This window comes from Vigna angularis, chromosome 7, assembly GCF_016808095.1.
Source record: "Vigna angularis cultivar LongXiaoDou No.4 chromosome 7, ASM1680809v1, whole genome shotgun sequence".
NCBI lineage: Eukaryota > Viridiplantae > Streptophyta > Magnoliopsida > Fabales > Fabaceae > Vigna > Vigna angularis.
Window position 1 is genome coordinate 8598465 of NC_068976.1, and position 12718 is coordinate 8611182.

General features: G+C 34.2%; 1 protein-coding gene and 1 non-coding gene across 2 annotated transcripts; both read right to left on the bottom strand.

Moving 5' to 3' along the window:
- Positions 1-6284: 6284 nt before the first annotated feature.
- Positions 6285-11960, bottom strand: LOC108337618 (chaperone protein dnaJ 10). The gene is made up of 10 exons (XM_052866669.1): positions 11531-11960; positions 11373-11432; positions 10789-10871; positions 9935-10088; positions 8844-8973; positions 8374-8532; positions 8092-8273; positions 7687-7767; positions 6754-6885; positions 6285-6645 (listed from the first exon to the last, which is right to left on the bottom strand). The coding sequence occupies exons 1-10, from the start codon at positions 11615-11617 to the stop codon at positions 6565-6567; spliced, it is 1149 nt and encodes a 382-aa protein (XP_052722629.1). The 5' UTR covers positions 11618-11960; the 3' UTR covers positions 6285-6564.
- A 217-nt stretch (positions 11961-12177) lies between these two features.
- On the bottom strand, positions 12178-12249 carry TRNAQ-UUG (transfer RNA glutamine (anticodon UUG)). The gene has a single exon. It is a non-coding gene; the product is annotated as a tRNA-Gln (tRNA).
- Between the last annotated feature and the right edge of the window lie 469 nt (positions 12250-12718).

Below are 12718 nucleotides of genomic sequence, written 5' to 3' on the forward strand. Positions count from 1 at the left end.
GAGTCTCACCACCGCACTCATCATTTCTCTTCTCAGAACTCTCAACACCACCACCAGCACCATGACCCACGTCGGCCACTAGGCTAACACTGGTCTCCTTATTTCTCTTCTTCTTGAACGAATGTCAACATCCGTGTGAACGAATATCAACAGTCATTTGTCCTTCACGGATATTGACATCCCTTTAAGAATCCAACAGATATTGACATTCGTTTAAGAATTCAACGCTTATTCACATCCGTTTAAATACTACTGAAGGGTAAAAGAGGAATAACGAGGTATAGGGAGCACTGTGTGGTGGTGGAGAGAGTAACATTCACAAATCTCCCCCTCACGACTATGTGGAGATATCCGCTAATCCGACGATCTCACAACAAACTTCAAACTTTCCTCTTGGCAATGTCTTGGTTATCATATCAGCATCATTATCATCTGTATGAACCTTCGCTATTTCCAACAAATTAGCATCCAAAATATCACGTATCCAATGATACATCACATCAATATGTTTGGATTTAGAATGAAAAATTGGATTCTTACCAAGATGAATAGTACTTTGACTGTCACAATACAACAAGTATTTTCCTTGCACAAAACCAAGCTCTTGCAAGAATTTCTTCACCCATAACAACTCCTTACATGCTTCAGTAAGTGCAATGAATTTTGCCTCAGTAGTAGACAACGCTACACACTTTTACAACTTTGATTGCCAAGCCAAGGCTCCCCTGCAAACTGAATCAAATAGCCTGAAGTAGACTTTTTGGAATCAATGTCTCAAACCATATTTGAATCTGAGTAACCCACCAAAGTAGGCTTATCACCTCCAAAACAAAGCCTCAAACCACTAGTACCACAAAGATACCTTAAAATCCATTTCACAGCATTCCAATGCTCTCTACCTGGATTTGACAGAAATCTACTAACTGTACCAACAACATGTGCAATATCAGGCCTTGTACATACCTTTGCATACATCAAACTATCCACCGCAGAAGCATAAGGTACTTTTCTCATATTCATCTTCTCAGCTTCATTTGAAGGACTTTGTTTAACACTCAACTTAAAATGAGTAGGAAGAGGAGTACTTACAACTTTAACATTTTTCATTTGGAATCTTTGCAACACCTTCTGAATGTAGTGCTCTTGTGATAGCCAAAGTTTCTTCTCTTTTCTATCACGAGTGATACTTATACCAAGAATATTCTTAGCAGATCCCATGTGTTTCATGGCAAATGACTCGTCCAGTTGCTTCTTCAACCTATCAATTTTGGATACATTTTTCCCAACAATAAGAATGTCATCAACATATAACAATATAATGAAATCATTCTCAAAAAATTTCCTAACAAAAACACAATGGTCAAAGGTAGTCTTCTTGTAGCCTTGCTCACACATAACAGACCCAAACTTCTTATACCACTGCCTGAGAGCTTGCTTCAAACCATATAGGCTTTTCGTAGCCTACACCCATAGTCTTCCTTGCCTTCAACAAGAAAACCATCTGGTTGCTTCATGTAAATCTCTTCCTCCAAATCACCATGAAGGAAAATTGTCTTCACATCCATCTGCTCAACCTCCAAATCTATAGTAGCAGCTAAACTTAACACAGTTTTGATGGATGTCATCCTCATCACAGGTTAGAAAATCTCATTGAAGTCAACACCATTTCTTTGTCTGAAACCTTTCACCACTAATCTGGCTTTATATCTAGTAGATGTAGAATTGCTCTCTTGCTTCACCCTAAAAATCCACTTGTTCTCTAAGGTTATCTTACCCTTAGGCAACTTCACCAGGTCATAAGTGTGATTATCATGTAGAGATTTCATCTCATCCTACATTGTATCCAACCACTTTTTGCTTTTCTTTACTTTCAATGGCCTCCTCATAACATTCAGGTTCCCCCTTATCAGTCACCATCACATACTCATTGGTAGAGTACTTCTTAGAAGGTTGTTTTGGCCTGTTAGATCTTTTGGGTTGAGCTTCTGGTAACTCAGGTATATCACCAAGACTCTCATCTAGTGACACATCATGTTCCTCTTCATCAACATTATCAATAGGAACCTCCAAGTCATCTCCAATCTGCTGACTATCAATATCACCATGTTGTTCATCATCATGAACATCAATATCCAAATCATTAATAGACAACCGAATTGGATCAAAATCAACCACATTACCATCTTCCTTAGGTATAGACTTCTCCACCTTATCAATATCTTCAATGGTTTGACCTTCCATGAATTGCACATTACGATCTAACAACTTTCTTTTCAACGGGGTCATACAACTTGTAGCCAAATTCATCCTAACCAAAGCCAATAAAGATGCATTGCCTTGTCTTCACATCCAACTTGATCTTTCATCCTTTGGAACAAAAACAAATGCTTTACAACCAAAGACACGCAAATGATCATAAGTAACATTCTTGCCAAACCAAATCTTGTATGGCACCTGAAAGTTCAAAGCAACTGCAGGACTTAGATTAATAACATGCATTGATGTAAACAATGCCTCACCCCAGAAATGCTTAGGCAATTTTGCTTCAGAAATCATACACCTAACTCTTTCAATCAATGTCTTGTTCATCCTCTCTGCTAAACCATTCAACTAAGGAGTTTTGGGAGGAGTCTTCTCATGTGCAATACCATACTTTCTACAATAAGCATCAAATAGTCCACAATATTCACCATTATTGTCAGTACGAACGCGCTTCAGCTTCTTGCTTGACTGTCTCTCAACCAAAGCATGAAATTCTTTAAACTTGTCCAACACTTGGTCCTTTCTCTGTAGTGCATAAACCCAAAGCTTTCTGGAACAATCATTAATAAAAGTAACAAAGTAAAGCGAACCACTAAAAGATTTTACCTTCAATGGGCCACAAACACCATAATGCACTAATTCAAGGTACTCTGACTTCCTGGAAGGATGATGCTTCTTGAAGGATACTCTGGTTCATTTACCAGCCATGCACTGAGAGCATTTCTCCAACTCTACAATCTTCAATCCTATAAGAACATCCTTTTTAGCTAAGAAGTTAAGTCTTTTTCACTAATATGCCCAAACCTTTTATGCCACAAAGATGACTCCATATACATGACATTCACACTATCTTTATCAACCAAAGCTTTTGTCCTATAAAGCTTAGAGTTTTTCTCCCCTTTAGCCACAATCAAGTTACCTTTGGTGAGCTTACACTTTCCAGAACCAAAGTGGTTATCAAATCCACCATCATCAGATACCTGCATAGAAATCAAGTTAAACCGAACATCTAGAACATGTTTAACTCCTTTAAGCAACAACTGCATCCCCATGTTGGTTTGCAAGTGAACATCACCAACACCAATAACCTTAGACACCCCATCATTACCCATCTTCAAAACTCCAAAATCACCAGGTGTACAAGATTTGAAGAACTCCTTCCTGGATGTAACATGCAGCGTAGCACCATTATCAATTATCCACATGCTCTCATTAGATACAAGATTAATAGTGTCATAATCACGAAGACAAATATGATCACCACGTGTAGTAGTAGTAACATGATCACCATTATCAATATCTTTTTCTCTTTGCTTACCCTTTTTGTCTTTGCTTTCTTTCTTCAACAAAAAATAGTTCTTCTTTATATGCCTTGTTTTGTGACAATAGTGACACTCCACATTCTTGTACCGAAACTTGGACTTGCTCCTGCTTTTATCTCTACCACTATTTTGTTCTTTCTTTTGGCTTCTCCCCCTATTCTCTATGATAAGCACTTTTGAAGGAGATGAAGTACCATGTGTCTTCTTTCTCATCTCCTCATTAAGAGCACCACTCTTTGCCATTTGCAAAGAAATATCACCATTAGGGGTAGCACTTATCATTGAAACCCTAAATGTCTCCCACGAATCCGGTAAAGAGTTTAATAGGAATAAGCCCAATAGATCATCATCAAATTTTATACCCACTCCTGCTAATTGATCATAACGTCCTTGAAATTCACTCAAGTGATTTGAAACACGAGTTCCTTCCTTGTACTTCAACTCCACAAAATTTTTCAGCATACAAGGACTCAAGCTTATCCCATAGGCTTCTCGCATGTGTCTCATTAGCAACAAAATTATAAACATTATCATCAACCAATTCCCTGATAAATCCACATACATGTTGATGTTCAAAATCTGATTCTTCATCTGACTTGGATTCATGCTTATTGGAAGCAAAAACAGGAAGGTGCAAATTTTTCACAAATAGCAAGTCCTTCATCTTGTCTTTCCATAGGTGATAATTTTATCCATTCAAAGGAATCAATTTTGTATGTGCCTCCAACATTCACACAAACTAAACAATCCCTTAACCAAAGAGCTCTAATGTCACTGTAATGGGGTAAGGGCCAAAAAATATAACAACTTAGAAAAAGGTAATAACGCAGCGGAAATTCAATCCCCCTTCTTGCGAGAATCTGTGAGGAGCACCAAACAAATAGAACAAAAATAGAATCCAAATCACAAAGAGACACTAACAAATTTTAACGTGGAAAATCCCTCAATGCAAGGGTAAAAACCACAAGTCGTCCAGACCAAAGAAAAATCCACTATGATCAATAATGGGATACAAAAGAGTCTCCAATAATAAAACCAAATGGTGTGTTCAATAAGCTAATTTAAATAGGCACAAATGCTTACAAATGAGAACAGAGAAGGTGAAAATTCTCCAAAATAGGGTTGTTGGTGCGTGACCGATTTCTCCCAATCTAGACCTCTGATTGATGATCCGAGCGGTTAGAATGAAGAACCATATGTATGGAACCTACTGTCCAAAAATCAGCTCGATCCAACAGTGAACGACTTCACAGTGACGAAAACACCAATGCAGGTTTAGGGTTATGCGGGATTAACTTTCTCTCTTCCTTTTTCTCTCACTTGGCTTTTGCCTCTCTTCAAATGACTCTAATGTTCCCTACTAATCTAACCCATCTCTATTTAACCTAGTGAGACATAAAGGTCCACATTATTTGGGCCTATTCTCCACATAGGAAGGGAGCCCAATAACCCAACACTTTTCACCGTATCGTTAAACCCTTTCTATGTATTTCAGACCCAAGTCAATAACTGATGTTTTAAGAACCAGAGCACAATGGTTTGAGACTTGTCTAGCCTGAATATATTGTTTACAATCAGGCCATTGCTCTAACCATTTTGAGGATACCAAAACTTTATATGTTCTGCTCGTAGTAAGTTATGTCTCACTTAGGGAGTGTTCACTTTAAAGGATTGATTTGGGAGAGAATGAGTGGATGGATTTGAAGAAATTTGAGAGTGAATTGATTGTTGTTTGTTTGAAGAGATTTGGAGGTGAATGAGAATGGATTTTGAAGTAAAATTTGTGAAAATTAGTTTAGAATTTGACCAATGTGACAAATAAAAAAATTATTTAATTGATAAAAATTTAATATTACCAAAATACCTTTAATAGTAAAAGTAATATAAAATTATAATTATTAATATTATATATAATTGTAAAAATTATTATAAGAAGAGAAAAAAATAAAAATTAATTTTTAAAATAAAAAAAATTATATTATTGTTTTTATTATTATCATTTTATTATTATTATTACTATTATTATTATTATTATTATTATTATTATTATTATTATTATTATTATTATTAAAATCATATGATAATATAATAAAAGTACAACACTTTCGTTCAAATATATGCTAATACGATAGATGCAAGTTGATAAACGATCCTATTTTTCTATCTGCAACATCATCTTCATTTCCTCTCAAGTGACTAGAAAAAATTCAGTTTTTTCATCTTCTTAAAATTTCATGTACAATACAATACACTCAAGTACATTACTGATCCGTGAAAAACGGTTTTCATGTCCACGAACACTTTTCTGAGACAGTTATAAACTAAAATTTATTTGCAATATTTCACAATAAGTAGAAAGTTATATTTTTTATTTTGTATGAACCAATATTAGTTTACTTTTATCTCTGATAAGTTTTTATGAAAAAACTTACTCACAGATACACTTAGGAAGTCTTATTTTTATCCTTTTATTTATTAATTTATATAATAATAATTTTCTAACAAAAAAAATTGAATCCTTGCTAGTAATAAAAAAAAATAACATGCTTATATAAGAAAAGTCAGCATCTAAAACTATGATACTCATTTGCTAGTGTAATAGTATTATACGGTAGTGTCAAGAAATTCATAGTGCCGTATTTGGAATCGATAATTTGCTAAAAGCATGACATTGTGAATTTCGATATAGAAGTTACTATTCATTTCCAATTTTGTGAGATACAAAAGGAAAAGAAAAAGAAAAGTGTTGTGGATTTGACAGAAATGTTACACTTGACCAAGTGTTATGACACATGTAAAACTTGAGGGCGAAGACTATGACAACAAGCAACGAAATATGATTGATTATTCACGGCTTGCCCCATTCTTCCCAAAACTACGCTTCAGAGGGTATCAGAAAAGTCCTTTTAGTATATCATCTCACGAACAAAATATTGAAAGGACTGATTTTTTTGTTTCGTAGTGTCTTTAAGTTCATGAGTCATTTGCTTTTGTAAACTATCTCTTCATCATCCACATCAAATGCTGGATTACAGAGGCATTTGAAAAGTCTACCGAGACCCTGCAAAAGAAAGAATAAATGTGTACGTATTTTCGAATCAGAGTATCGTGAATACATGGTGGTATAAACATAATTTTTGTGATTAGTTGTAAATATTTCCACATATACCTGCGTGAAAAAGGGAGTTCGATAGGAAATTGCTCTAGGCGATTCATCGTCTGAAGAATCAGAAGTGCTTCCTTCGTCATCAGAACTAGCTGCAATCTTCTTCCTCAAAGTTTCTCCTTTTGGATACTTGTCCTGAAGGAAGCATTAGTTTTATCAGCAAACTTGATGATGGTAACTTGCTTTGCGCCCTTGTGGGACACGAATCTGGCCTTAAAATAATATGCAAATTGCAAAGAATTTATATATGAAGACACAGATTCACTGTTATATTATGAAAGGTACATAATTGTCTTTGATTTTCTTTTATGTATCTAAACATTTTGAAGTTTACCTCGTGTCAGAGACAGATAGATATCATGCTTAGACCGTGGGGAAAGGGTGGCATGGGGCAGAGCATCGTGCAGATAACAACAGTTACACTGAAACAATGTTTTAGTGATGTAGTATATGTTTTCATGGATCTACTTTAAGAAATTGTTTATATCTCTGTAATATATATATATATATATATAGTCTTATTTTAAGGGGGAAACCTATAAAACTATAAAGTTTGCAGTATGAGTATTTCTTATAAGTACAAAAAAAGGAAGTATTTCTAACAAGCAGCAAAAAAGAATTATTTCTTATAATTAAATATTTTCATTTTAGTTCACTTTATATTGAAATATATTCATTTTAGTATTATTCAGAAAACATTGGAATAGTTTTATATTTTCTACTGGTCACGTCATCGTTAACATGACATTATATAATAGAATGAATAAATATTTAATTGGAATTAAAGCAAACCGATATTTTTAAAAGTATAAAACGAAATCAGTCATATATTATAGGAATAAAATGTTATTTTACCCAAAGTTATTATGAAGAACAATTGACAGCATATATTCAGAGAAACCTGAAAGCTAGTTGCTAAGGTAACTGAATATGCACCTGAAATATCTTCCCAAGAATTTTAAGAGCAGTAGCCCGAACTTTAAGTTCCTCTTTCTTGACATTGTTTTCCTTTAGCACCTGCAACGATAAATGTATGAAGAACAATATGCTAGTTAGCCATTTCACGTCTTTTGTTCTGGTCGCAGGCGATAAAAAAAAGAAGTCATATAGAATTCATTATAACTCGTCTCGGACTATGTTAGGCTTTACTGTCTCAGGCTTTCTAGCTAACATACTATTAACCATTTCAGCGTGTGGAAATAGTAGTTACTTTTTCGCGCCAAGAGCGTCATTGTATCTGTATAAACGACAATTAATACAATAACATGTGTCCTGATCAACTATGAAGCTACTAAAGTGCATCCCTTCGTGTTAAATAATTAAAATGAGTTATGAACTCACCATTTGACACACGTGTACAAGGGTAACTTCTATGTCCACTACATTTAACTTCCACAAGGAACTGATCAATGTGTCCTTATTGAGGCGAATGTGAGAGTCAACATCATTTTCAGGGCCACTACTACTATCCATTTTAAATTGCTTGCGGATGTCTTCTTGAAGCTGAATTAACTGATAAGCACCTAAATTGCATGTGCTCAATAAAATTAAAACATCATTTGAAATAGCTAACCTCAGGAAATCCAACAGACTGTTAAGTGAGGCTTTGGTAATGTAACTAACCTTTAGCAGCTGTGAGTTGTGATTTCCAGAAATGTCCTTTATTGCGTACCCATTCAGCCAAAAATGGCACCCCAAGATAAATGGCCTTTTTCCCTAGTTCTTGTGCTGCCTGTCTTGAATATATGTAGCCGATGGTATGTAACATGTCAACTCCAAATGCTGCATTCAGAGACAGCGGAGACTAATCTAATTGATTATGTCATCGATAAATAACATGCTACGAACAATTATCCATGATGTCAGTCTTTACTATGAGATTCTGTACCATCTATCATGAGGAAAACCATTCGAGTTTTTTTTATGGCAAAATGTCTGGCCTAAGTCGTTTAAATTTCAATCAGAGAAATGTTAGGAGTTTCATGGGGCATCCTCTGTTTAAGGTTCAACGTTTACAACATTGAATGATAAGCGATGGCATCATGTGGTTCGTCCCAAGTATTACAAATAAAGGCAGCTCAAAGTTCACTAACCAGCACGAGAAAGCCGTCTTGCTTCAGATTCTGCTCGTAGGAAGAATCCCTTTTTGTCACCACGAACATATTGGGCAAGATAATCTTTCAAATTTCTTGCTAGCTTTTCTTCCCTTTCTCTTTGGACAGCCTATATGAAATATAGAAAATGAAGGTAAAATTAAAAGAAAATGAAAACCTCTCGCCGCTTTTCTCTCAAATCAACTATATAAAGCATAGCTAAATTGTCAATGTCAATGTCATTGTCTATCACCAGCTGATGCAACAAGGGAATGGTTATAAAATCGTCTATTTATATACTCAAAGTCAAGGGAAATATTGAACAAAAGATCCAGAAGCAATATATGACAGTAGGGATTATGCACATATTTCAGTTTCCTAGCAGAAAAATCAGTGATAGAGTATAAATGATTTTTTACAAGAGAACACTGGGTATAGAATATTTAGCACAACTAAATAATATAATATCAAACTACAAAAAATAAAAAAAGGAAAATTATTCTTCAAAACACATCAAATTAATCTTCACTACTTCAGCATTGACTTCTAAGTTAATAAAATTCACATTTTCTTTTGTTGATCAATGAATCAAAACGTCTCACTAATGATAAATCGTGATTTTAAGATAAACAAAAATTGCTCCAATTGAAAGGAAAAGGCAGGTCGTGTCAGAAATTTGTGTTATTGCCATAGTAAACCAAAATTATGAGCTTCTACATATTCGACAATTTCCTAATTTGATATTGTTCTCTCATAATAAGAGAAAGGTGCGAAAAAAACTCACAAAGAAAAAAAGAAGGAAGAAACTTGGACAAAAAAAGAAGTAACTTGGACAAAAATAAACAAAGTGACTTAGACAAGTCGATAACCTCGTACCAATCAATCGAATATTAATTAATATGTAATCGATCGAAACACTACTTGAAAACGGCTATTCTACTCAGAAATGAAATATAGTGAGATCGGGAAACCTATAATTGAAAACGATTATAGCAACCTAAAGGCCCAATAACGTTAGTTTTTTTTCTCTAACAAAAATCACATGAATACAGCCAAAGGAATGATGAAAAGTTAATGTAAAACTTTCTTGCCTTTAACTTCTCATTCAGTTTATCAGGATCCTCACTTTCATCAGCAAGCTCAGAAGAAGCCATTGATGCCACAGCCAGATGCCCTATGTAGTCCTCAAACAATTCACTTCCAAAGAGCAGGGCGAAGACAGCCATGGGGTCAAGCATAGTTTCCCTGTCAAGGAATCCATTCATTAATGTATTAAAAGAAAAACTTCTTCAGGGAAGATCACAATTAAGGACACCTTTACTTTTAAATGACTTGTTTGATCCTACAATCCAAGTTAAACTCCCTAAACCCTCAGTCACTGGACCAATTCTAGTTGATAATTTAGGAAGCTTTCAACTTATCATGATTTATTTTTTAACTGTATTTCAATTATAATTTACGAAGCTGATTAAAATGAGTTTACTAAATTACGGTTTTTCTACAATTAAATCTTTTGTTAAATAAATAACTCCTTAATTAAATTATTAATACCAATGAACCCTTATGACAATAAAACAGAGCGTATACTGATCCTCTTTTGATTTTTATTTATTCGACCATAGTCTTATTATTTTCTTACTTTTCTTTCTCTTTATGACACATGAGGAATGAGGAATTTGCACTTTCTTAACCCAGATTGTACTCTTAGTCAAGTCAAGGTAAGATTGGGGCTCAGATGTGTATTCACAAATCACAATGACTATTATGTGCCAAAAGCCTTGGGTAAAAGTAACATTACCATTGAACGCTAATCAGGCCTAGTATTTCTTTCTTTATTTTAATAACATTCATCACAATAATTAAAGCTAATCAAATCAGATTGTTAGCAAATACAATGACGTTCCACAATGGTATTTAAGCTGAAAATCCTCATCATCATAAGTACCTCGATACAGAATGCTTCCCATTTTGATTGTACGAATTCCTCTGAACTGGATCACTCAAAACTTGGTAGGCTTCACCCAATATCTGCTAACACAAAAAGTTAAACATATACTTAAAAACATTACACGAATACTTGTTCACAAAGTCCTTCTAATATAGAAAAAACAGTTTTTGCATCAATTGATTTATAAAATTATTTTCATATAATCTCTTTAAATTATTATTTTCAATTTACACATAACCTAATTTTAACTTATAAAAAAACAATTTTTTTCCTGAAAATATTTATAAAAAAATTTATCCACACAAACATAGTATCTTTTTTCTCTAACCATAATATTAAAATAGATTATATACTGTGGAAAAGCAATATAACAGTATTTAAGAATGTTGAATCATCATTTATCATTATCATTGTCATTATTACTATTATTATTATTATTATTATTATTATTAATTGGAAAATCCCTTTGATATGTTTTTTACATAGTTTAAAGCAATTATTCCGCAATATAGGATTGTATGAGTGCATTACGATTAAATTATAGTTAAGCGTGAGAGATTGCAGTGGTGGAGTGGAGCTACCTGGAACTTCTCGGCAGCGCGAGGATCGTTCGGGTTTTTATCGGGATGAACTTGCATTGCCTGTAGCAGTAACCAAGCAATTAAGAAAATGAGAAAAAAGAAAGTTAAATCAAATCAAAGCAAGAAGGAGAATAGTTAGTTGAAGTAGATTGAATAACCTTATGGTAATAGGCCTTGCGAATTTGGTCTTCGGAGGCAGAGGGAGTGATCCCGAGGATATCGTAGTACTCCGTTTCCTTGACCATGGTGCGTGGCAATACGCAAACCTGAGAAGAGAAGCGAAGAGGAGAAAGAAAGAGAGAAAGAGAGAAAGAGAGAAGGAAAAACGAATGGAAGAGAAGGGGAAGGGGTCACGAGGAAGTGTAGGCTTTACAGTTCTGATGCGCAATATTGTAATTCACGGGAAGTGCTTTTTCGCGGGAGAAAACAGTTTTTTAAGCGCATTGTGTCCCAGTGACAGTGCCTATCTCATCATCATCATTTTCGTTTCGGAATACAATCAATAGATGGAGAGTGGCTTTTGGAGCTGTCTGTGGGCCTTTCCTTTTGGACTTCTCAATGCTGCTTTTTTCTCTCTTCCTTCTTTCTTGGGCTTTCAGGATTTGGGAAATACTTTATATCAAAATTGAAAATGGAAAATAAAACTGTTTTTTTCTTTTTCTCTGCCTGAAAGTTGCGTCATCATTTTGTGTATTGGTGTCAGTGCACCTTTTTCGATATCATCTGGACCTGAAGACTATAAAGAAAAGAATTTTGACAAAAAAAAGAAAAAGGAAAAGAACTTTGACAAAGAAAAAAAAGGAAAAGGTCCTACCGGGAGTCGAACCCAGGTCGCTGGATTCAAAGTCCAGAGTGCTAACCACTACACCATAGAACCAACTGTGGACAAATTCAACACTAAAAATTATTTACCACTTTAACCGATAATGAAACTCCAATTCAATACAAGTTGAACGATGAGTTTAAGTAGAGTTGCGAGTCCCAGAAAAATCTTTGACGTCATGCAAATTATTTGTTAATATAATTTCATTTCTAATGTTTCTATAAAATTTTAGTTTATGATTTTAAATGTAGAGATTATTAAAAGTTAAAGATTGTTCAAATGACTAAGTATTTATTTGACTTTTTTTTTCCTAACGCATTTCAAGTTAATTAAGTTTAGATTTTTAAAAAGTAAACAAACTCTCTTCCGCCTGTCATAGTTACCAAAATAGAGAAAATATGCTGCCTATTCAACCCTAAGATGACATCTTATAAAATCTTTCAAATTTTATTAAAACTTCGAAAACACACCAACTAACAAAGTTTTAAAATCATTTCATACTTTAAATCCATTATAAACGGGT

Coding starts and splice junctions, on each gene's coding strand:
- LOC108337618 (XM_052866669.1), bottom strand. CDS start 11,617: ATGGTCAAGGAAACGGAGTACTACGATATCCTCGGGATCACTCCCTCT. Junction 7,768..8,091: donor TTGTACACGTGTGTCAAATG/GTGAGTTCATAA, acceptor TTATCGTTGCAG/GTGCTAAAGGAAAACAATGT. Junction 6,886..7,686: donor TTCTTGGGAAGATATTTCAG/GTGCATATTCAG, acceptor TGCTTCCTTCAG/GACAAGTATCCAAAAGGAGA.